The 25,877-nt window shown below is 37.8% G+C and overlaps 1 protein-coding gene across 18 annotated transcripts in view; it reads right to left on the bottom strand.

Moving 5' to 3' along the window:
* LOC140638546 (phospholipid-transporting ATPase ABCA3-like) overlaps positions 1–25,877 on the bottom strand; it is a 191,204-nt gene that overhangs the window by 48,039 nt on the left and 117,288 nt on the right. For 17 of the 18 annotated variants that reach the window (XR_012035571.1, XM_072836105.1, XM_072836101.1 and 14 more), the window contains 4 exons: positions 19,111–19,267; positions 15,256–15,556; positions 12,967–13,219; positions 12,551–12,755 (listed from right to left, as the gene is read on the bottom strand). Coding sequence is in view for 17 of the 18 variants with exons in the window: in XM_072836105.1 (XP_072692206.1) it covers positions 12,551–12,755; positions 12,967–13,219; positions 15,256–15,556; positions 19,111–19,267 (916 nt within the window). In the remaining variant the exon portion in view is untranslated. The remainder of the gene's footprint in view (positions 1–12,550; positions 12,756–12,966; positions 13,220–15,255; positions 15,557–19,110; positions 19,268–25,877) is intronic. The other variant, XM_072836109.1, reaches the window with a different exon arrangement.

Here is a 25,877-nt window from a genome sequence, read left to right as displayed (position 1 = left end):
TAAGGCCAGGGCGAGTGTCCCCAGGACAGGAAAGCACCGTCCTGGAGAAGCAGGAGCTTCACCAATCTTCCCCGGGCGGAAAGGCGCTTGCAGGGAGTTAGAGCAGGACCCCAGGAGGGCGGGGATGCCTTCGGGCTCCCTGGGACACTAACAGGCACCTGCGCGCCCAGGAGAGTGCGCCGAGCTCCCTAAAGGGCTGGAGCGCGCACGGCTGGACCTGGAGCAGCTCGGAGGGGCTCGGGCGGAGGCTCCGCCTGAGGGAGCTGCGCTGCCGGGAGCTCAAATCCAACAACACAGGCCGGGAGCACAGAGCGCCGGTGACACAGCCCAGGATCTGAACCTCCCGCTGGGACAGGCAAAGGCCGGGAGAGCCCAGGACAGCAAGGATGCTCCTGCCCCGAGCTGAGCAGATCAGCGAGCGCCCTGCCCCAAGAGCAACCAGGCCCCTGCACACTGAGAGCTCCGTAGTTACTGCGGGAGCTGAATCCAGGGCTCCAGAGCTGACCCCGACCACTGTGGTTGTTCCTCCTGGGGCCTCACAGGGTAAACAACCTCCACTGAGCACTGCATCCGGCAGAGGGCAGAGCAGCTCCACCAAGTGCTAACACAGCACAACAGGCTCCTCCCCCAGAAGACCAGCTAGACCGACAAGTTCCAGGGGAAGTCAAGGGACTTAAAGTATACAGAATCAGAAGATACTCCCCCGTGGATTTTTTTTTTTCTTTTTGCTTTCTGTTTGCTTCCCCCACCTTTTTTCCCCTTTCCTTATTTTCTCTTTTTCTTCTTTTTCTTTTTTCTTCCTTTTTTCTTTTTCTCTTTTCTTTCCTTCTTTCTCTCCTCTCTTTTTCTCCTTTTCCCAATACAACTTGTTTTTTGCCACTCTGCACTGAGCAAAATGACTAGAAGGAAAACCTCACCTCAAAAGAAAGATTCAGAAACAGTCCTCTCTCCCACAGAGTTACAAAATCTGGATTACAATTCAATGTCAGAAAGCCAATTCAGAAGCACTATTATAAAGCTACTGGTGACTCCAGAAAAAAAGCATAAAGGACTCAAGAGACTTCATGACTGCAGAATTTAGATCTAATCAGGCAGAAATTAAAAATCAATTGAATGAGATGGAATCCAAACAGGAAGTCCTAGCGAAGAGGGTTAATGAGGTGGAAGAACGAGTGAGTGACATAGAAGACAAGTTGATGGTAAAGAGGGAAACTGAGGAAAAAAGAGACAAACAATTAAAAGACCATGAGGATAGATTAAGGGAAATAAATGACAGCCTGAGGAAGAAACACCTACGTTTAATTGGTGTTCCAGAGGGTGCCGAAAGGGAAAGAGGTCCAGAATATGTATTTGAACAAATCCTAGCTGAAAACTTTCCTAATCTGGGAAGGGAAACAGGCATTCAGATCCAGGAAATAGATCATGCCCCTAAAATCAATAAAAACCGTTCAACACCTCGACATTTAATAGTGAAGCTTGCAAATTCCAAAGATAAAGAGAAGATCCTTAAAGCAGCAAGAGACAAGAAATCCCTGACTTTTATGGGGAGGAGTATTAGGGTAACAGCAGACCTCTCCACAGAGACCTGGCAGGCCAGAAAGGGCTGGCAGGATATATTCAGGGTCCTCAATGAGAAAAACATGCAACCAAGAATACTTTATCCAGCAAGGCTCTCATTCAGAATGGAAGGAGAGATAAAGAGCTTCCAAGACAGGCAGGAACTGAAAGAATATCTGACCTCCAAACCAGCTCTGCAAGAAATTGTAAGGGGGACTCTTAAAATTCCCCTTTAAGAAGAAGTCCAGTGGAACAATCCACAAAAACAAGGACTGAATAGATATCATGATGACACTAAACTCATATATTTCAATAGTAACTCTGAACGTGAACGGGCTCAATGACCCCATCAAAAGGCGCAGGGTTTCAGACTGGATAAAAAAGCAGGACCCATCTACTTGCTGTCTACAAGAGACTCATTTTAGACAGAAGGACACCTACAGCCTGAAAATAAAAGGTTGGAGAACCATTTACCATTCAAATGGTCCTCAAAAGAAAGCAGGGGTAGCCATCCTTATATCAGATAAACTAAAATTTACCCCGAAGACTGTAGTGAGAGATGAAGAGGGACACTATATCATACTTAAAGGATCTATCCAACAAGAGGACTTAACAATCCTCAATATATATGCCCCGAATGTGGGAGCTGCCAAATATATCAATCAATTAATAACCAAATTAAGACATACTTAGATAATAATACACTTATACTTGGTGACTTCAATCTAGCGCTTTCTACACTCGATAGGTCTTCTAAACACAACATCTCCAAAGAAACGAGAGCTTTAAATGATGCACTGGACCAGATGGATTTCACAGATATCTACAGAACTTTACATCCAAACTCAACTGAATACACATTCTTCTCAAGTGCGCATGGAACTTTCTCCAGAATAGACCACATGCTGGGTCACAAATCGGGTCTGAACCGATACCAAAAGATTGGGATCATCCCCTGCATATTCTCAGACCATAATGCCTTGAAATTAGAACTAAATCACAACAAGAAGTTTGGAAGGACTTCAAACACGTAGAGGTTAAGGACCATCTTGCTAAAAGATGAAAGGGTCAACCAGGAAATTAAGGAAGAATTAAAAAGATTCATGGAAACTAATGAGAATGAAGATACAACCGTTCAAAATCCTTGGGATGCAGCAAAAGCAGTCCTGAGGGTGAAATACATCGCAATACAAGCATCCATTCAAAAACTGGAAAGAACTCAAATACAAAAGCTAACTTTACACCTAAAGGAGCTAGAGAAAAAACAGCAAATAGATCCTACACCCAGCAGAAGAAGAGAGTTAATAAAGATTCGAGCAGAACTCAACAAAATCGAGACCAGAAGAACTGTGGAACAGATCAACAAAACCAGGAGTTGGTTCTTTGAAAAAACTAATAAGATAGATAAACCATTAGCCAGCCTTATTAAAAAGAAGAGAGAGGACTCAAATTAATAAAATCATGAATGAGAAAGGAGAGATCACTACCAACACCAAGGAAATACAAACGATTTTAAAAACACATTATGAACAGCTATACGCCAATAAATTAGGCAATCTAGAAGAAATGGACGCATTTCTGGAAAGCCACAAACTACCAAAACTGGAACAGGAAGAAATAGAAAACCTGAACAGACCAATAACCAGGGAGGAAATCGAAGCAGTCATCAAAAACCTCCCAAGACACAAGAGTCCAGGGCCAGATGGCTTCCCAGGGGAATTCTATCAAATGTTTAAAGAAGAAGCCATACCTATTCTACTAAAGCTGTTTGGAAAGATAGAGATGGAGTACTTCCAAATTCGTTCTATGAGGCCAGCATCACCCTATTTCCAAAACCAGACAAAGACCCCACCAAAAAGGAGAATTACAGACCAATACCCTGATGAATATGGATGCTAAAATTCTCAACAAGATACTAGCCAATAGGATCCAACAGTACATTAAGAAAATTATTCACCATGACCAAGTAGGATTTATTCCCGGGACACAAGGCTGGTTCAATACTCAGTAAAACAATCAATGTGGTTCATCATATCAGCAAGAGAAAAACCAAGAACCATATGATCCTCTCATTAGATGCAGAGAAAGCATTTGACAAAATACAGCATCCATTCCTGATCAAAACTCTTCAGAGTGTAGGGATAGAGGGAACATTCCTCAACATCTTAAAAGCCATCTACGAAAATCCCACAGCAAATCAATGCCCAGAAGTCAGTGGCATTTCTATACACTAACAATGAGGCTGAAGAAAGAGAAATTAAGGAGTCTATCCCATTTACAATTGCACCCAAAGGCATAAGATACCTAGGAATAAACCTAACCAAAGAGGTAAAGGATCTATACCCTAAAAACTATAGAACACTTCTGAAAGAAATTGAGGAAGACACAAAGAGATGGAAAAATATTCCATGCTCATGGATTGGCAGAATTAATATTGTGAAAATGTCAATGTTACCCAGGGCAATTTACACGTTTAATGAAATCCCTATCAAAATACCACGGACTTTCTTCAGAGAGTTAGAACAAATTATTTTAAGATTTGTGTGGAATCAGAAAAGACCCCGAATAGCCAGGGGAATTTTAAAAAAGAAAACCATAGCTGGGGGCATCACAATGCCAGATTTCAGGTTGTACTACAAAGCTGTGGTCATCAAGACAGTGTGGTACTGGCACAAAAACAGACACATAGATCAAAGGAACAGAATAGAGAACCCAGAAGTGGACTCTCAACTTTATGGTCAACTAATATTCGATAAAGGAGGAAAGACTATCCACTGAAAGAAAGACAGTCTCTTCAATAAATGGTGCTGGGAAAATTGGACATCTGCATGCAGAAGAATGAAACTAGACCACTCTCTTTCACCATACACAAAGATAAACTCAAAATGGATGAAAGATCTAAATGTGAGACAAGATTCCATCAAAATCCTAGAGGAGAACACAGGCAACACCCTTTTTGAACTTGGACACATTAACTTCTTGCAAGATACATCCACGAAGGCAAAAGAAACAAAAGCAAAGATGAACTATTGGGACTTCATCAAGATAAGAAGCTTTTGCACAGCAAAGGATACAGTCAACAAAACTAAAAGACAACCTACAGAATGGGAGAAGATATTTGCAAATGACCTATCAGATAAAGGGCTAGTTTCCAAGATCTATAAAGAACTTCTTAAACTCAACACCAAAGAAACAAACAATCCAATCATGAAATGGGCAAAAGACATGAACAGAAATCTCACAGAGGAAGACATAGACATGGCCAACACGCACATGAGAAAATGCTCCGCATCACTTGCCATCAGGGAAATACAAATCAAAACCACAATGAGATACCACCTCACACCAGTGAGAATGGGGAAAATTAACAAGGCAGGAAACCACAAATGTTGGAGAGGATGCGGAGAAAAGGGAACCCTTTTGCACTGTTGGTGGGAATGTGAACTGGTGCAGCCACTCTGGAAAACTGTGTGGAGGTTACTCAAAGAGTTAAAAATAGACCTGCCCTATGACCCAGCAATTGCACTGTTGGGGATTTACCCCAAAGATACAGATGCAATGAAACGCTGGGACACCTGCACCCCGATGTTTATAGCAGCAATGTCCACAATAGCCTAGTTGTGGAAGGAGCCTCGGTGTCCATCAAAAGATGAATGGATAAAGAAGATGTGGTTTATGTATACAATGGAATATTACTCAGCCATTAGAAATGACAAATACCCACCATTTGCTTCAACATGGATGGAACTGGAGGGTATTATGCTGAGTGAAGTGAATCAATCAGAGGAGGACAAACATTATATGTTCTCATTCATTTGGGGTATGTAAATAATAGTGAAAGGGAATAGAAGGGAAGGGAGAAGAAATGGGTAGGAAATATCAAAAAGGGAGACAGAACATAAAGACTCCTAACTCTGGGAAACGAACTAGGGGTGGTGGAAGGGGCGGAGGGCGGGGGGTGGGGGTGAATGGGTGATGGGCACTGAGGGGGGCACTTGACAGGATGAGCACTGGGTGTTATTCTGTATGTTGGCAAATTGAACACCAATGAAAAATAAATTTTTAAAAAATGAAAAAAAATCATCAAGGATCCCAATACCACTTAAAGTACAACATCTCCCTCCTCTGTGAACGTAAACACTATCCTGACCTTTATAATTACTTTCCTTCTTTTTTTAAAGTTTTAACAAAAACATCTCTAAACAGTACTTGTATTTTCAATTGTATATAAATGGAATTATATAGTATGACGTTCTTCATACCTGCCTTCTTTTGCCAACATTGTATTTGTGAAATCCATCCCTACTGTTGCCCAGTGTGGTAGTTCATTTTCATTGCTGTTTAGTATTCCAGTGTATTTTTGTATCACTTTTATTCATCTGTTATATTTAATAAATATTTGAGTTGCCATGTTTATTGTTTATTATTATGAATTACATTCTTAATTTTCTTGTACATGTTTCTTGCACATATATATGCATCATATGTATACACACACACACACACATATATAATTAATAAACCTTCAAAGTTTTAGAAGAAAATGCCAAATTGCTTACCAAAGTAACTGGACCAACTTATGTTCTCATCAATAGTAATTGCAGTTTCCACTGCATTACATTTTTATATATATTTGGTATTTTAGCTTTCTAGATTTTAGCTATTCTGGTAGGTTTGTATCACTCTACGTTTTGTTTCCTATTGCTGCTGTAACAAATTCACAAGTTAGTGGCTAAAACAACACAATTTTATCTTATAGTTTTGGAAGGGTTCTCACTAGACTAAGATAAAAAGGTCTGCAAGACTGTATTCCTTCTGGAGGCTCCAGGAGAAATCCATGTTGTTGCCTTTTCAGGCTTCTAGAGGCTGTCTGCCTTACTGAGCTAAGGGCAGTTTCCTTTATCTTCAAAGCCAGAAGCTTAGTATTTTGGAAGCTCTTATCTCCAATGTGATGGTATCTGGAGGTGTGGCCTTTGGGATGTAATCCGGTTAAGATGAGGTCATGAGGGTGGGGCCCCATGATGGGATAGTGTCCTTATAATAAGATGAAAACTTGCTCTTGAGCTTTCACTCTCCCTCTCCTTCTTTCCTTCTGTTTCTGCCATGTATGGACAGTGTGAGAAAAGAGTCATCTGCAAACCATGAAGAGCCCTCATTGGGAAACCAAATCAAATGCATCCTTGATCTTGGACTTCCTAGACTTTGCAACCATGAGGAAATAATTTTCTATTATTTAATCCACCATATCTATTTTGTTATAGCAGTCAGAGCTAAGAAGCTGGCTTTTATATTTCCTTTCTTGGAGACCTTTACATCATTTGAGTTACTGTCCAGCATTCTTTCATTTCAATCTGAAGGAATCCATTAGCATTTCTTGTGGGGTAGGTTTAGTGGTAATTCATTTCCTCAGCTTATTTAAGACAGTTGTTTTAAAGTCTTTGTCTAGCAGCTCCAATCTTTGTATTTTTCTTAGATTGATTGATTTGACACAGAGAGAAAATGCACAAGCAGGGGGAGAGGGAGAGGGAGAAGAAGGCTCCCTGGTGAGCAGGGAGCCCAGTGCAGTGCTCCATCCCAGGATCCTGGGATCATGACCTGGGCTGAAGGCAGATGCTTAACCGACTGAGCCACCCAGGTGCCCCCTGTTTGTACTTCTTCAGGAATGGTTGCTGTCATTTTATCTTCTTCCTTTGAACAGACTATGCTTTCCTGCTTATTTGTAGGCCTTGTGATGTTGTAGAAACTTGAGTAAAATATCAGCCACTCTTCCAATCTTTGCAGACTGACTCTGTGTCAGAGCAGTTCATCAGTAATTAGTGGGGTTTGTTCTGAGACTAGGGATCACTCCTATCCCATTAAGATCAAAGTCTCTCATGTCTTTATGAGCATGTACACCATCTTGGCCTGTATATTGCTTTCTCAATTCCCTCCCCTATAAATAGAACTGCTTTGAAATGTGTTTATTCCCCAGGGCCTTATATCAGGCTCTCCTTCAAGCCTTAGTCTATATTATAGTCTTGATTAATAATTTCTTCCTTCAGGCATCTTCAGGTCTGTGGTACCCCGGCAGGTTCACAACCAATGGATACCACTGCTCTTCCCTATTTAAAATCCAAGTTAGACAAAAAGAGAGCAGTCCTTCTTGCAAGCCTCTCGATATGTTAGAATGTTGGAAATAAAGATCTGTTCTACTTCTTCCACTTCAGGGGAGAGCTGGCAACTGGACTGCCATATCCTCCAGACCAAGACTGTGCTACACTAGGGATAGGTTGAATTAAGGGCTCATAAACATGCTATGAAATTTCCTATCATTTTGAATGTGACATTTTCTTGTTTGGGCATTTTCTTGGTTGCTATAGACCTATGATTGTTTTCCAGAGTTCCTATAAAGTTATAATAAACTGGCTGAGTTTCTGCTTTTTTTTTCTCCATGGGCAGGGGTGGGGGGGCAAAGGACTTGGGACTTCCTAGTATGCCATCTTATTGACAACATTTATCTTTATGTTTTTGGTAAGTATTTTCCTGACAATTAATGCAGTTGAATGCTTTTCCATATCTATAGATCATGTGTCTATCTTCTTTTATGATACATCAGTTCTGACCTCTTTCTCTTTTTTTCTGTTTCTCTGTTTTATTCTTACTGCTAGAGAATTACACTTAGAATATGATCCAGATGTGAAGTTATTCATAAGAATATTAAAAGAACTATGGTTGAATATGTCTGAGAAAATAAAAAGGTGGAGAGCATAGGTTTACAGATGAATAACTTCATGAGATAAATTTTGGAAAGTAATTCACTGTAAGCTTTATATCTGAGGAATACAAATATGAAATGAAGAACTTATTAGATAGGTTTTATTTTATATTGTTTTTTAACAACATCTGTTGTTTCCTGACTTGTTCATTTTAGCCATTATGACTGTTGAGGTGGTATCTTATAGTGGTTTTGATTTATATTTCCCTGATGCTGAGTGATGTTGAGCATTTTTTCATATGTCTGTTGGCCATTTGTATGTCTTCATGTCTTCTGCCCATTTCTTGATTGGATTATTTATTCTTTGGGTGTTGAGTTTGGTAAGTTCTTTATAGATTTTGGGTAGTAGACCTTTATCTGATACAACATTTGCAAATATCTTCTCCCATTCTGTGGTTGTCTTTTGATTTTATTGACTGTTTTCTTTGCTGTGCAAAAGCTTTTTATCTTGATGAAGTCCCAATAATTTGTTTTTGCCTTTATTCCCCTTGCCTTTGGAAATCTGTCTAGTAAGAAGCTGCTGCCCAAGAAATGCACAGTGGAAAAAAAAGGAAAATAAACAGAATAGTATTTGAGACATCTGTGACACAGTGAAAAGAAACAATACACATGAAAACAAAATCAGAGAACAAAAGGAAAAGGACGATGAGACAGAGGGAAGTAAAAGACTGGCCAAGAAATTTATAAAACTGGTAACAGATACCAACCTTCAGATTCAGGAAGCTTTGAATATACCAAGCAAGGTAAAAACAAAAAAAACCTAAGCACAATACAGTAAGAATGTTAAAAAATCTACCTCAAAGGAAAAATAGTAAAAGAAAACTGTGCAAAAAAGACACAATACTTTCCAAGGAATTTTAAGAAGTCTGATAGCTGACTCCTTGTAAAAAAATGATGAAAATAAGCCATGACAATGGAATGACATCCCTAAAGTGCAGGAGGTGGGGGGAACAGAAAAATATTCTTCAAGGGATAAAAAAAAAAAAAAAAAAGAAATAATTTCCAAACAGTCTGCAAGATATTTTCTCGCCATTAAATCTTTCCTAAAAGAAATACCATAGCAAGTTCTTCAGGAAGAGAAAAATGATCCCAGATAAAACTACAGAAGAGAATAAAAAGCAATGGGAAAAACTATGAATGAATACAACTAAATATTTACTGTAACAAAAAAATAGTAGCTTTTGGATGATAAATGTATAAAATTAAAATGCCTTATAACAATAACGTAAAAATCTGGAGGTTATTTTTGGAATGACAAGATCTTATCACTATCAGGGAGGTGGTAACAGCAGTAACTTGCGGTGACAGTAATTAATCATACATGCATGTTAGGGGCACCTGGGTGGCTCAGTCAGTTGAGCATCTTGCCTTCAGCTCAGGTCATTGTCCCAGGGTCCTGGGATTGAGCCCCACAATAGGCTCCCTGGTCAGCAGGAAGTCTGCTTCTCCCTCTTCCTCTGCCCCCCACCTCACTCACGTTCTATCTCTCTTGCTTGCTCTCTCATTCTCAAGTAAACAAAATCTTTTAAAAAAACACCCAAATGTGCATGCTAATTTTTAGAATGGTCACTGAAAGAATATTTAACACAAATTCAATAGAGGGCAGAAGAAAAAGGGGAAACAGGAAATAAAACAATTCAAATAGGGATCCCTGGGTGGCGCAGCGGTTTGGCGCCTGCCTTTGGCCCAGGGCGCGATCCTGGAAGACCCGGGATCGAATCCCACGTCAGGCTCCCGGTGCATGGAGCCTGCTTCTCCCTCTGCCTGTGTCTCTGCCTCTCTCTCTCTCTCTGTGACTATCATAAATAAATAAAAATTAAAAAAAAAAAATAAATAAAAAAAACAATTCAAATAAGAAAAGAATAAACCCAAACATATTAGTATTTCTTTGGATACTTTAATTATAAGGCCAGATCGTTAGCCTGGAAAAAAACTAACACAACTATATACTGTTTATGAAAAAAAATTTTTAAGAATATGAAGAATCAGAAAATCTAAATGCAAAAGGATGAAAATACATTTACCAAGGAAACAATAATCAAAGTACCTATGCTATTTCTAGAAAAAGCATATTTTAAGGCTAGATGCATCATTAGGGATAAAAGACAGAAATAACATTGTGATACAAGGGCTTAATCCATCAGGAAAATACAATTAGAAATATGCATGCATCCATGAATATATAAACTGTAGGTATAAAGCAAACTATATGAAGCAAAGCTTTAAACTGTATCAAAATTTTACAGAAAAGAAAAATAAGCAACATATCAGTAACAACAGAGATGAGTAACTCTCCAATAAAAACAGGAGACATGTTAACAAGTACACATAAAATATTTACCAAAATTGATCACATGCTGGATCATAAAATATGACTCAATGTATTTAAAATGAACAAAACCATTCACAGTATATTCTCTGAGCAAAGTGCTATTAATCTATGAATACATTTTAAAACTGTTAGAAATCAAATTACACATTTCTAGTAAACATCATGGTTCAAAAGTATTTTAGAAATTAGGAAATGTTTGGGATGCCTGGGTAGCTCAGCAGTTAAGCATCTGCCTTTGGCTCAGGGTGTGATCCTGGAGTTCCTGGATCGAGTTCCGCATTGGGCTCCCTGCATGGAGCCTGCTTCTTCCTCTGCCTATGTCTCTACCTCTCTCTCTCTCTCTCTCTCTCTCTCTCTCTCTCTCTGTGTGTGTGTGTGTCTCATGAATAGATAAATAAAATTTTTTAAAAAAAGAAATTAGGAAATGTTTGTGAATTAGCGATAATGAAGATCAAACCTGTGGGATGCAGCTGAAGTGAAGAGATAATGTAAAGCTCTGGAGTTTTGGTTTGTGTGCACAGTGTGGCTCTCCCAGTTAGTTCCTGTGACAACACTAATGATTAGTGACCCTCACAATGTTAGTGGTTTGCCCTTACTCTGTTAACTGGCTATCCAGTAAGCTGTGAGAAGAGAACAGCACTGAGCACCTTGTCTATAGTAGTGCATAGAGCAGCAGAGAGAGTGTCATGTTTTTCTTTCTACTCTGGAGCTCTCTGTATTCATGAAATGCTTCTAGCCTCTGATCTCTTTTATCTGTTCTAATCTGTATAGGATCAGAGCTCTTCCTCAGAACCAAAAGTTACAACCTTCCAACCCTAGAGCACCATGGACAATGACTATAAGTTTTCTAATGGCATGGAAGCCAGTGAAACTGGCCTCTGAGCCCTATATCTCATTTAAAACAAATGGGTTTGCTTTCACTTTCACAGCAGGGAAGGATGGCCAAAGAGATACCAGATGGACAAAAGATAAGGAAAGTGACAAGTGTAAACTGAACAAATATTCTCCTAAATCCTATCTATTAATTATTCAAATATTCAAATGCTCACACAAATGCACAAAATTTGAATGGTCCATGGCACAAAATTCAAAAATCTCTTGAGGCAATCAGATCACTAGAGTCAGGAGAAAATTACCTACAAAAAAATTTGTCGGGAAGCCCGGGTGGCTCAGCGGTTTAGTGTCGCCTTCAGCCCAGGGCATGATCCTGGAGATCTGGGATCGAGTCCTGCATCAGGCTTCTTGCATGGAGCCTGTTTCTCCCTCTGCCTGTGTCTCTGCCTCTCTCTCTCTCTCTCTCTCTCTGTGTGTGTGTGTGTGTCTCTCATGAATAACTTTAAAAAATCTTTAAAAAAAATTTGCCAGGACGCCTGGGTGGCCCAGCAGTTTAGCGCCTGCCTTCAATCCAGGGCGTGATCCTGGAGTCCCGGGATCAAGTCCCACATCAGGCTCCCTGCATGGAGCCTGCTTCTCCCTCTGCCTATGTCTCTGCCTCTCTCTGTGTGTGTGTCTCTCATGAATAAATACATAAAATCTTTTTTAAAAATTAAAATTAAAAAATTGACTTTGTTTACTATGGGACTGCTATTGGTAGTATGACAGGCTGTGTCTTTCCATAATTACAGATGCCTTGGGCCAATACATATTAGAGAGCAAGCAGGTCCAGAAGGTAGCTTAAGAAATACATTTCTGTTTCTTCAAATAAGAATATTTTTGTTTTAGAAAATAAATGTAAAGGAAAAGATTTTCACTGAGGCATATTCCACAATATACTCCCTGACATAATGAGCCAAAGTATATTTTTATCTTTCTTGAGAGACTTAGATATAGGTCAATATTAGCTGAGGAGAATCTTCTGGAATGTACCAGAGAATAAAACTCCTCAAAAGACTTTGTCTAATACTCACCATTAGTAAGCAGCAGGCAATGAAGAAGATGAGGAAGTCCCAGAGCAGAGCCGAGAGCCAGAAATTAGTGGCAGAGACTCCACTCACAAACTGGATGTGCTTTGCCTTAGTGATTCTCTCAGTCACCGTCAGAAGACAAAAGCTACTGACAAAAATACTCATGCCAAAAAACAAATTCAAGGCTACCTGTGCTCCTGTTAATTTTCTACAAAGGAATGAATAAAAAAAGACACATTGATAAGACAACTAAGTGGAAAATACTAGTTTCTAAAAATAACTTGTTATTTATTATATATTATTTATTTTATTATTCTATTAACTTTTAAAATTAACCTTTTTTAAAGAATGTGTTCAGATAAGGAAGAAGGACTATATTTAATGTACCAAGCTCAATTCCAATAAAAAAGCATACGTACCTTTTCTCAAGTTTTTTAGAAGCAGCATTTAGAGGCTGAGGTTTGTTAGAGACTGTAATTGATGCATTGGGACCAGAAAGAGCCATAAAAATAATATTGTCTAATACTGTCAGGGATAGTGGTGGTGAGTGGTATGCCTGGTTGTTGAACCAAATGGTAACCTCAGTTTGACGTCTAGTAGGCTGAAAGGAAAGTGCAATAATGCATGAGTAAATGCATTCTTGACTTTGCCCCAAGTATTCCGTTAGGTCACCTGGAATGAGAAAACAATAATGACCATGGGCTCAGCATGCAATACAGATCACTTAGTATGCATTTTGGAAAGGTAGAACCCACTAATTTTACTTGTCCAATATTTTTTCTATTTCCAGTGTCTCACAACATCTCTGACAGACACATCTTGATCATTCAACTCAAGAACTCTATTCTAATAATCTACACAAACCTCGCACCTTTTAGCTTAGTTTCACTTAGAAAATATAGTCCACCAGGAAATACAAATCAAAACCACAATGAGATACTACCTCACATGGGTCAGAATAGCTGTTGATGAGAATGTGGAGAACGGTTAACCCTTGTGCACTCTTGTTGGCAATGCAAACTGGTGCAGCCACTGTGGAAATAGTATGGAGGTTCCTCAAAACATTTAAAATAGAAATACCATATGATCCAGCGATTCTACTATTGGGTGTTGACCCAAAGAAAACAAAAACACTAATTTGAAAAGATATAAGCACTCCATGTGTACTGCAGCATTATTTATAATAGCCAAATTATGAAAGCAACTCAAGTCTCCAGTGATAGATGAATGGATAAAGAATGGATATATATACACACATATATACATATATATGTTATATATATACACACACACATTACTCAGCCATGAAAAAAAGAATGAAATCTTGCCATTTGAAACATTACTATTGATATATCTGTGACACATAGTCTTTTTATTTTTGTATAAACAACATAATATAGCAGAAAAGGAACCACATTATTAATCAGAGAAATCATTTCTCCCTCTTCTCTCCTCTGTCATTTCTAAACAACTACATGGTCTTTGACTAATAAATGTTCATCTAGTGCTTCTGTCATGGAGGAGAAAAAGGAATAAAGGAATATGTGATTTAATGACAGCTTTTATGCCACTCAGCCTATGTGTATGCTGCAAAATCAGGATAAAGATAGAATAATCAACATTTCTCATGCATTTTCATTTTTCACAATGGAATCTAAAGGATAAAAGAGAAACGATCTGCCAAACTACACAGCTCTATGCTAACCTAAACCAAAACTGTCAACCACGCAGCAGCTAAAGGAAATACAAAGGAAACACATGAAAGGCAATGATCAGCCTTGAAAGACGGACAGACTTGCTCCTTATAGATGTGATTTAGTGTAGTGAGTGGGTTAATACTGCAGACTCCCACCAGGCAGTCCTAAAATCTAGTCCCTACTCTAATACATACCAGATTCATTTTTTTGACAACTTAGTTAAGATCTCCAAGCCTCAAGAGATGTGTGGGAAATATCAGAAAGGGAGACATAACATAAAGACTCCTAACTCTGGGAAACGAACTAGGGGTGGTGGAAGGGGAGGAGGGCGGGGGGTGGGGGTGAGTGGGTGACGGGCACTGAGGGGGACATTTGACGGGATGAGCACTGGGTGTTATTCTGTATGTTGGTAAATTGAAGATCAATAAAAAATTAATTTATTAAAAAAATAATAAAAATTAAAAAAATAAAATAAAAAGATCTCCAAGCCTCAAGCTAGTATGATTGTTACAGAAATGTAGATAACTGAAATATTTAGAAAAGTTCCTGCCAAAAGTAGTGTTCAGTACATGTAATCAATTATTATTATTGTCTTCCAAATAAGTAGTTCAGAGTAGCCTGCCCATAACATCTTCAACCTAACCTGTTTTAAAATATGGGTAATCTAGAGATTTGTGCATAGCCTTTCAGGATTTAGTACCATGATACCACATTGTAAGCCTGGTTTTATGTGAGGTTTTGTGCTAAATTTTACAAAACAAGATATTTTAGTACTTAAAATCATTCCCTAGAAGGTGTAGCAAATAGCTGGCAGATGGCTACAAAGTGCCTTCATTAATAATGAACTTTTGTGGCCAATCTCCTTGAGGGATAATTCTTATTTCTGATTTGGCTGCCTTTATGAGATTGGTGACAGTCAAGAAAGAAAAGAGCAATTGCTAAATATTCGTTAGGACCCTTCTTTGTCAGTGATACAAGCAGGTTTCCAACAATTACCAGAAAGAACATTACCTTTCACTTCCTGAAGTTTTTGTTTCTTTGCCTTTAGTAAGATCTCAAGATTTTTTGTTAAATTCCGAGTAAAATCAGAATCAACAGCAATTGATAAAGGCACAATGGTTTGACCATATTGTTCCAAATCCATTTCCCTGGCAGGTTCAGTTTTAGTTCTTATAATTTCTATTCCTTTCATCAGAAAATAAACGATGCCCAGAAATCCCAGTATCTGCATCAATATCAAACTCCAGTTGCGCCAAGAGAACATAGCCCTCTTTATGAACATGGCATAGAACTGCTGGCAGTTAAGAGACCACTGACAAGAAGAGAGAAAGATGCCATTACAATGGTTACAAGCCTTAATGAAATTCATTAATATTAATTTTCTGAATCTTATGGTAGAAGATGTACACATTCTATAAATATATCCTTGAGTAGAACACAGCCATGGTTAACACACAGGTAACAAGCAAAACTTCTTTTTGGGGGAATATGTTGAGGCTTGGCTTCTAATTATACTGAAAACCTCAAAAGGATGATTTTTTATCACAAACACAATCATGGCATCTCTGAGCAGAACAACATGACATCAGGCTTCATCAATATTAAATCATGATCCTTTACTCCTATCTCTATTTGACAAATGAAGCATTCCCATAATGTGCATATGTAATAAGTTTCCACTGCTAGGTGTTCATCCATGTGATAGTGGATAGCCAGGAAACAAAAAATGAATTTATTTTTAAACTTCAGTAATAGGGGATCCCTGGGTGGCTCAGCAGTTTAGCGCCTGCCTTTGGCCCAGGGCGTGATCCTGGAGTCCTGGGATCGAGTCCCACATCAGGCTCCCTGCATGGAGCCTGCTTCTCCCTCTGCCTGTGTCTCTGCAGAGAGCTCTCTCTATATATATGTCTATCATGAATAAATAACTAAAATCTTTAAAAATAAATAAATAAACTGCAATAATATACTCCAGTACTTTTTCTTCAACTTCTAAATTTAAAGTAATATGCCTAATTGTTAATTTGAAAAATGTTACTAAATATGTTATTTTCTTTTTTTTTTTTCAGGCTCTTTGGCTCATCTATAGTTGATTATATTTTTTTCAGATTAACAACAGAACCTGTTCCTTTTTTTAAGATTTTATTTATTTATTCATGAGAGATGCAGAAAGACAGAGGCAGACACACAGGCAGAGGGAGAAGCAGGCTCTATGCAGGGAGTCTGATGTGGGACTCAATCCTGGAACTCCAGGATCATGCCCTGGGCCGAAGGCAGGCACTAAACTGCTGAGCCACCCAGGGATCCCCACAAAACCTGTTCCTTTAAATGTAAAGACCTCCTCTGAAAAGGTGTCTGAATATTGAAGAAAAGCATATAGAGTATATATATTACTTGGGTATGTAATCTATAGCTTAACCAACATTTTGGACACCCCATAATTTATCATGAAAAAAATATTCCTAATTAATCAACCAATATTATCTGAATAAAACAATCAGCATTTGGATGTTGTCATTAACCAAAAATAAGATAAAGTTTAGAAGGAAAATTTTTTCTCATATTGTCTTCAAAGCAGAAAAATGTGGTTTCTGACTTTAAGAAGACGTGTTATTAGATACATTTCTAGAGTGAAAGAATATGCAAATGCAAGAATCAACTTTTCTAGACTGGTCTGCAAATCTTCTTTCATCTGATTTCCCACCAGATCGGGAAGAGTGATACCTCAGAAGAAATACACAAGCAAGGAGAGGAGAAAAATCACATTTCTAAGTAACTGAATCATGCCAAACAGTCTGCAATTCACATTACTAGTATAAACACATTAACAGTCTCATGGAGAATGAAATTGGAGCACAAATATGTTAAATGTCTTGGTCAAAGTCAAATAAGCCAGTAAATGATAGAATAGGAATTCCAGTTCTATCTGGTTCAATAAATGGTGCTGGGATAATTGGACATCCACATGCAGAAGAATGAAACTAGACCACTCCCTTTCACCATACACAAGGATAAACTCAAAATGGATGAAAGATCTAAATGTGAGACAAGATTCCATCAAAATCCTAGAGGAGAACACAGGCAACACCCTTTTTGAACTCGGCCACAGTAACTTCTTGCAAGATACATCCACGAAGGCAAAAGAAACAAAAGCAAAAATAAACTATTGGGACTTCATCAAGATAAGAAGCTTTTGCACAGCAAAGGATACAGTCAACAAAACTCAAAGACAACCTACAGAAAGGGAGAAGATATTTGCAAATGACCTAGTTTCCTAGTTTCCAAGATCTATAAAGAACTTCTTAAACTCAACACCAAAGAAACAAACAATCCAATCATGAAATGGGCAAAAGACATGAACAGAAATCTCACAGAGGAAGACATAGACATGGCCAACATGCACATGAGAAAATGCTCTGCATCACTTGCCATCAGGGAAATACAAATCAAAACCACAATGAGATACCGCCTCACACCAGTGAGAATGGGGAAAATTAACAAGGCAGGAAACCACAAATGTTGGAGAGGATGTGGAGAATGTTGCAACAGGATGTGCACCTGTTGCACTCTTGGTGGGAATGTGAAATGGTGCAGCCACTCTGGAAAACTTTGTGGAGGTTCCTCAAAGAGTTCAAAATAGACAGACCTGCCCTATGACCCAGCGATTGCACTGTTGGGGATTTACCCCAAAGATACAGATGCAATAAAATGCCAGGACACCTGCACCCCAATGTTTATAGCAGCAAGTCCACAATAGCCAAGCTGTGGAAGGAGCCTCGGTGTCCATCGAAAGATGAATGGATAAAGAAGATGTGGTTTATGTATACAATGGAATATTACTCAGCCATTAGAAATGACAAATACCCACCATTTGCTTCAACATGGATGGAACTAGAGGGTATTATGCTGAGTGAAATAAGTCAATCAGAGAAGGACAAACATTATATGTTCTCATTCATTTGGGGTATATAAAAAATAGTGAAAGGGAATAGAAGGGAAGGGAGAAGAAATGGGTGGGAAATATCAGAAAGGGAGATATTGGCCTCAGAACATGAGGACTCCTAACTCTGGGAAACGAACTAGGGGTGGTGGAAGGGGCGGAGGATGGGCAGTGGGGGTGAATGGGTGACGGGTACTGAGGGGGGCACTTGACGGGATGAGCACTGGGTATTATTCTGTATGTTGGCAAATTGAACACCAATTAGAAATAAATATATTATTTAAAAAAAAAACAAAAAAAACCACACACGCACACACAAAAAACAAAAAACAAAATTCCATACTCTGGTTATACAACACCCACTCTGCTTCATGACTGGCCTGTAAACCCCTCAGTAAAGGCACGCTTATGGGCCACTCTGAGAAATGTTAATCATCTCAGAATCCCTGGTCTTCATTAGAGAAACTGTAGGGCATAGACAATCGGAACAACGAAAGAAATTCTTGGGAATCCATTGAATTTTCCCATGCTAATAAGAGAACAGTTGGGGAACAGTCCATTAGGAAGTGCCAAGGCCTTCCAATGCATAAATTTAAATGGCTTTTTTTTTAAGGGCTTTTATGTGTGTAAATAGTGATAACTTTTGCTCTGGCCCTTTTTCAACTCTGAACAAACTAACAATTTTAAAAACTGAGATAAGTGACTCTTAGAAATAACAATAGTGACAGTAAAATCTGATTTTTAACTATCATATTTTACTTTTGAATTAGAAAGTTAACTGGATTGCTTTATAGACTCTTCCTGACTTGGCCTTCCCTGGCTAAGAACTCCAAAGTCTCCTAGAATTCAAAGATTAGGATAAAATTTATCTTTTTTTATCCCATCCAAACATATACCACCAGCATTACATTCTTAGTGAAGATGCTCACCCCGGTATTAAACATAATATTAGAGTGTTCACTTGAGGTTGGAGAGTATGATCTCTCAAAACTTCTGGGCACATTCATATTCTGGTTCATATTTTCTCTTCTGTTTTTGTCCTTTAGGGACAGGGTCTGGAAAGCTTCATTATTCTCTGTACTGACCCTACACATAAGAAAACATTCATTTTAACAAGAACAGCAGTTTTATTGCAAGGTTTTCAGAGTTGGTGGAAAAAAATTAAAAAAAAAAAGCACAGTTATCTAATATTAATATTGGATAAAATAAACTGAACTTAATTAAGTTAAAGGTGTAACAGTATCTTTTTTTAGAAAGGAAGGTATTAAATTTCTTTTATTTTAAGGAAGTATATTAATTCTAGCAGGGTTTTTATTTTTATAATGTTTCTAAGCATATGCCAGTTTAATAGATTTGTTTTTCAATTTTCTGCTCCAGGCAATCTAAATATCTGTAATGGTTTACAGAGCAAAAGAGCACATAATTCAGTTGTACTCCAAGAGTTCACAACTCCACAAGAGAAAAAGACATTTTTATTTTATTTTATTATTTTTTAAAGATTTATTTATTTATTTATGATAGACATAGAGAGAGAGAGGCAGAGGCACAAGAGGAAGGAAAAGCAGGCTCCATGCTGGAAGCCTGACGTGGGACTCGATCCCGGGACTCCAGGATCGCGCCCTGGGCCAAAGGCAGGTGCCAAACCGCTAAGCCACCCAGGGATCCCCTATTTAATTTTAATATACAAAAGAAAGTGCTTAACAGAATCATAATAATCATACTATCATGGGAAATCTGAGGTCCACCCACAAGTGCTCTGAAACCTGTGATGAAATCTCATAATTTGAGAGATAAATTTTTCACTCTAAGCCAATGAGCCAACAAGACTTTGATACCTTTATTAACCAGGATCAAAAGGAAAAAAAAGCATCAAATACTGATTTAGTCTGACAACAATATTTTAAATTCAAGGTAGTGTTTGTGCTATGTCTGGTCACTGTGATGCTACAAACCAAGAAGTATGGTTTCTTCCTTGACTTTTTTCTCTAACTTCTTTATTAGGGTTTTATTAATTTGTATATAATTAAGACATATTCAATGGGAAAAGTTTTGAAAATTACAACTAAAAGAAAACATACTCAAGATCTTATGACTCAGACATACACAAATGACATTTTTCTATATCTACATATGCACGAGCATGAATGTATGTATACATATACATAAAATGCAAAATTTGAATCATGCTCTAATACTACAATGTTACATAACTCGCTTCTAAAATTATTTACATTCATTTTAGGTGCTGGGAAAATTGAAGAGTCACATGAAGAAAAATGAAACTGAACCACTTCTTTACACCAATACACAAAAATAAACTTAAAATGGATGAAAGACCTAAATGTGAGACCTGAACCCATCAAAATCCTAGAGGAGAACACAAGTAGCAACCTTTCTGACTTCTTGCTAGACATGTCTCCAAAGGCAAGGGAAACAAAGGCAAAAATGACCTATTGGAAATTCATTAGGATAAAAAGCTTTTGCACAGCAAAGGAAACAGTAAACAAAACTAAAAGGCAACCTACAGAATGGGAGAAGATATTTGCAAATGACTTCCCAGATACAGGGTTATTATCCAAAACCAATAAAGAACTTATCAAACTCAACACCCCCCAAAAAAAATTCAGTCAAAAAACCGGCAGACATGAACAGACATTTCTGCAGAGAAGACATACAAATGGCCAACAGACACATGAAAAGATGCTCAACATCACTCAGCATCAGGGAAATACAAATCAAAGCCATGATGAGATACCAGCTCACACCTGTCAGAATGGCTAAAATTAACACAGGAAACAACAGATATTGGCAGGATGCAGAGAAAGGGGAACCCTCTGACACTGTTGATAGGAATGCAAACTGGTGTAGCCACTCTAGAGAACAGTATGGAGTTTCCTCAAAAAGTTAAAAATAAAACTACCCAATGAGCCAGCAATTGCACTACTAGGTATTTATCCAAAGGATAGAAACATGTGATCTGAAGGGGTACCTGCAGCCCAATATTTATAGCAGCAATGTCCACAATAGCCAAGATATGGAAAAAGCCCAGGTATCTGTCAACAGATGAGTGGATAAAGAAGATATGAGATACACACACACACACACACACACACACACACACACACACTTGAATATTACTCAGTCATCAAAAAGAATGAAATCTTGCCATTTGCCATGGCGTGGATGGATTTAGAGGGTATTATGCGATGCGAAATAAGTCAGTCAGAGAAAGACCAATATGATTTCATTCATATGTGAAATTTAAGAAACGAAACAGATGAACACAGAGGAAGGGAAAGAAAAATAAGATGAAAACAGGAGGGAGGCAAACCACATGAGATTCTTAACTCTAGGAAACAAATTGGATTGCAGGAAGGGAGCTATGGGGGGAAAGGGATAATTGGGTGATGGACATTAAGAAGAGCACTTGATGTAATAAGCACTGGGTGTTATATGCAACTGATGAATCACTAAATTCTACCCCAGAAACTAATAATATATCATATGCTAACTAAATTAAATTTAAAATAAAAATTTTTATATAAATAAAATTATTTGTATTTACCTTAGTATATCTATATACTTCTAATGACTATTGAATTTCATCTTACTGTACAGATGTGCCAGTTAACTGGCCAATTTTGATTGCTTTAACTTTTTGTTATTACAAACAATGCCATGATGAACATTATTCCACATTTATCACTATCCACAAAGAACAAAATTGCAGATGTAGAATACTCACATTTTAAAACATTTAAAACTTGTCTCTCTTGTCAATTGCCCTTCAGAAAGAGGCCAAGTTTATAACATCTTCCTATTTTACCACATATTGACCAAAACATTTTTTTTTTTACATTTGGCTATTTTATCATTCCTTTGAATTAATTTGACCATTTGTGGTTATTCTTTTGTGAATTAATTTTCTATCACTTGTCTAATTTCATATGGTATTTTCATATTTTTCTTTTGGATTTAGAAGAGATTCCTATTATAATTAATCTGTGCCATTTATCATTTGTTTCTTAATTTTGTTGGAGTATTCTCTGATACAGAAATATTTAGACTTTACTTAGCTAAACATTTTTCTTTAAAGTTTCTTACAAAAAAAGAACAAATGTAAGAAAACATCTATATCCTCAACTCAGAAAATTTAACATTTTGTTAGTTTGAGCCAATTTTTAAGATATATTACAAATAAATTTAAATCACCTCTGAACAAGATTGTCAATCCCCTTTTCTTCCTACCATCAAGTCAACTATGATGTTTGGTATGTAATCCTCTAGATACTTTTTAAATAAACTTTTAACAATAGAATAGCTTTAGATTTACAGAAAAGTAGCAAAGATAATACAGAAATCCTGTATACCCCTCATGCAGTTTCCCTATTGTTAACATCCTTCATTACCATGGTACATTTATCACAACTAAGAAACCAACATGGACAAATTGCTATTAATTAAACTCCACTTTTTATTCACATTTCACTAGTTTTTCCACTAAAGTCCATTTTCTTTTCCAGGATCCCACAAAGCATATGTTATATTTAGTCATTATATCTCTTTAGGCTCCTCTGGTTGGTGACAGTTTTTAACACCTTCATTGTGTTTCATAACCTTGGATATTGTGATGAGGTGTTTTGTATAATGTTCCTCAATTTGGGTTTGTCTTGTTTTTCTCATGGTTAGAATGGGGTTATGGCTTTTTGGGAAGAATATTGCAAAGATGAAGTACCCTCTTCCTCTCATTATATCAGGGCAAGGGGGGTATACGATATTAACATGACATATCACTGCAATGAAACTATTACTTTGATCACCTGGCCAAGATAGTAGTACGTGAGTCCATACTGATAACAGAACTGAATGAATAAATGGAGAAGGGAGACAAATCTTCCTTGTAGAATTCCAGATAATGATATAGATACTATTCCCTCCACAAAGTATATGTATGCAATCCTTCCTCCCCTTGAGTATGATCTGTGTCTAATGACATGTTTCAGAAGAATAGAGTACAAAATAGGGATAAAAGGTAATTTTACAGTAGAGCAATTAGATATATTTTAATATTACTATACACACATATGCATCCATAAATGTGTATAGTTTTGTTTTATGAGTTTAATGTTTTATGTAAATGGTATATTTAACAGTCCTACAAATTTCTTTTTTCCTCTCAAAGATTAGACATTTTACATCTCTCCATGTTGACATTTGTACAAAGAGAAATTTAGTTCATTCTTTCCAACTGATATGTGTTGTATTTCATTACATAGGTATCATATTTTATTATTACACTGTATTATTTATTCCAGTATTTTGCTATTATACACTTCAATGAACATCTCTGTATCTATCTTCTAGGCAATTATGTGAGATTTCTCTAGAGTGTATATATAACAGTGGAATTTCTAGATTGTGGAAGGTAGATATTTTTAACTCACTGGATGTTGCCATGTATTCACCAATGCAGTAGAACCATCTTACTGTATAATTGGCAGGTTTGAGAGTTCTTTCCTTTTCATCAGCACAATACTGGATATGCACTGCCAAAGTGATTTTGCCCATTCTAAGTTCTTTTTATTGAGTAAGAAATTTTAGAATTGGCTGATCAATTCTTAAAAAAACTTCTTCTGGGATGCTGGTTGATAGGGCTGGAATTGATCTGGATGGAAACCATAGATCAATGTGGGGAGAATATGGTTTTTGGTACTACTGTTCTTCATTTTTTTTCTTTTGTTTTTTAAGATTTTGTTTTTAAGTAATCTCTACACCCAACATGGGGCTCAATCTCAAAATCCCGAGATCAAGAGTCATGTGCTCCACTGATAAGCCAGCCAGGTAGCCTGGTTTTTGGTGCAATTGTAATTGGGGTTGAGTCCTTGATTTCTCTTCCTGCTGCTTCATTATTGGTATAGAAATGCAACAGATTTCTGTATGTTCATATTGTAACCTGCAACTTTGCTGAATTCATGTATCAGTTCTAGCAATCTTTTGGTGGAGTCTTTTGGGTTTTCTACATAGAGTATCATGTCATCAGTGAGTAAAGTTTGACTTCTTCCTTGCTGATAGGGATGCCTTTCATCTTTTTGTTATCTGGGGAGGCTACAACTTCTAATACTAAGTTAAACACTAATGGTGAGAATGGACGTCCCTGTTTTGTTCCTGACCATAGAGGAAAAGCTCTCAGCTTTTCCCCACTGAGGATTATATCAGCAGTGGGTTTTTTATATAAGGTTGTTAAGATATTGAGGTATGTTCCCTCTATGTTCAAGATTTTTGTCAAGAATGGATGCTGTATTTTGTCAAATGCTTTTTCTGAATCTTTTGAGAGGATCATATGGTTCTTATCCTTTCTTTTATTAATGTGGTGTATCATGTTAATTGACTTGTGAGTATTAAACCACCTCTGCAGCCCAGGAATATATATCACTTGATTGAGGTGAATAATTCTTTTAAATTCAATTTGCTAGTATCTTGTTGATAATTTTTATATCCATGTTCATCAGGGACACTGGCCTGTAATTCCCCTTTTTAGTGGGGTCTTTGGTTTTTGGAATCAAAGTAATGCTTGCCTCAGAGAATGAGTCTGGAAGTTTTCTTTTCATTTCTATTTTTTGTAACAGTTTGAGAAGAATAGGTATTAACTCTTCTTTAAGTTTCTGGGAGAATTCCCTGGGAAATCATCCATCCCCAGAGGTTTTTTTTTTTTTTTTTTCCTAAAGATTTTATTTATTTGTGAGAGACAGAGAGAGAGAGAGACAGAGAGACAGAGAGAGAGGCAGAGATACAGGCAGAGGGAGAAGCAGGCTCCATGCAGGGAGCCTGATGTGGGACTCGATCCCAGGACTCCAGGATCAGGCCCTGGGCTGAAGGCAGGGGCTAAACCGCTGAGCCACGGGGCTGCCCTTTTTTTTTTTTTAAGATTTTATTTAGGGTTGCCTCCGTGGCTCAGTTGGTTGAGCATCTACCTTTGGCTCAGGCCCTGATCTCAGAGTCCTGGGATGGAGCCCCGAATCAGGCTCCCTGCTCCACAGGGAGTTTGCCTCCCCATCTGCCTCCATCTCTCTCTGTCTCTCATGAATAAATAAATAAAATCTTTAAAAAATATTTTACTTATTTATCTGAGAGAGAGAGAGAGAGCACAAGCAGGCAAAGTGCCAGGCAGAGGGAGGGGGAGATTTAGGCTCCCTGCAGAGCAGGGAACCTGACACAGTGCTCTATCCCAGGACCCTGAGATCACCACCAAAGCCAAAGGCAGGTGCTTAACTGACTGAGCCACTCAGGTGCCCCTGTTGGGAAATTTTTGATTACTGATTCCATTTCTTTGCTGGTTATGGGTCTGTTCAAATTTTCTTTTCTTTTTAATTTTTTTATTGGAGTTCGATTTGCCAACATATAGCATAACACCCAGTGCTCATCCCACCAAGTGCTCGGCTCCGTGCCCATCACCAACTCACCCCAACCCCCCGCCCACTTCCCCTTCCACTACCCCTTGTTCATTTCCCAGAGTTAGGTGTCTCTCATGTTTTGTAACCCTCACTGATATTTTCACTCATTTTCTCTTCTTTCCCTTTATTCCCTTTCACTAATTTTTATATTTCCCAAATGAATGAGACCATATAATGTTTGTCAAATTTTCATTTCTTTCTGTTTCGGTTTTGGTAGTTTGTAGGTTTCTAGGAATTTATCCAAT

This window comes from Canis lupus, chromosome 8 (assembly GCF_048164855.1).
Source record: "Canis lupus baileyi chromosome 8, mCanLup2.hap1, whole genome shotgun sequence".
Taxonomy (NCBI): domain Eukaryota; kingdom Metazoa; phylum Chordata; class Mammalia; order Carnivora; family Canidae; genus Canis; species Canis lupus.
The sequence above is the reverse complement of the archived record's forward strand: the minus strand, read 5'-3'. Positions and strand labels throughout refer to the sequence as shown.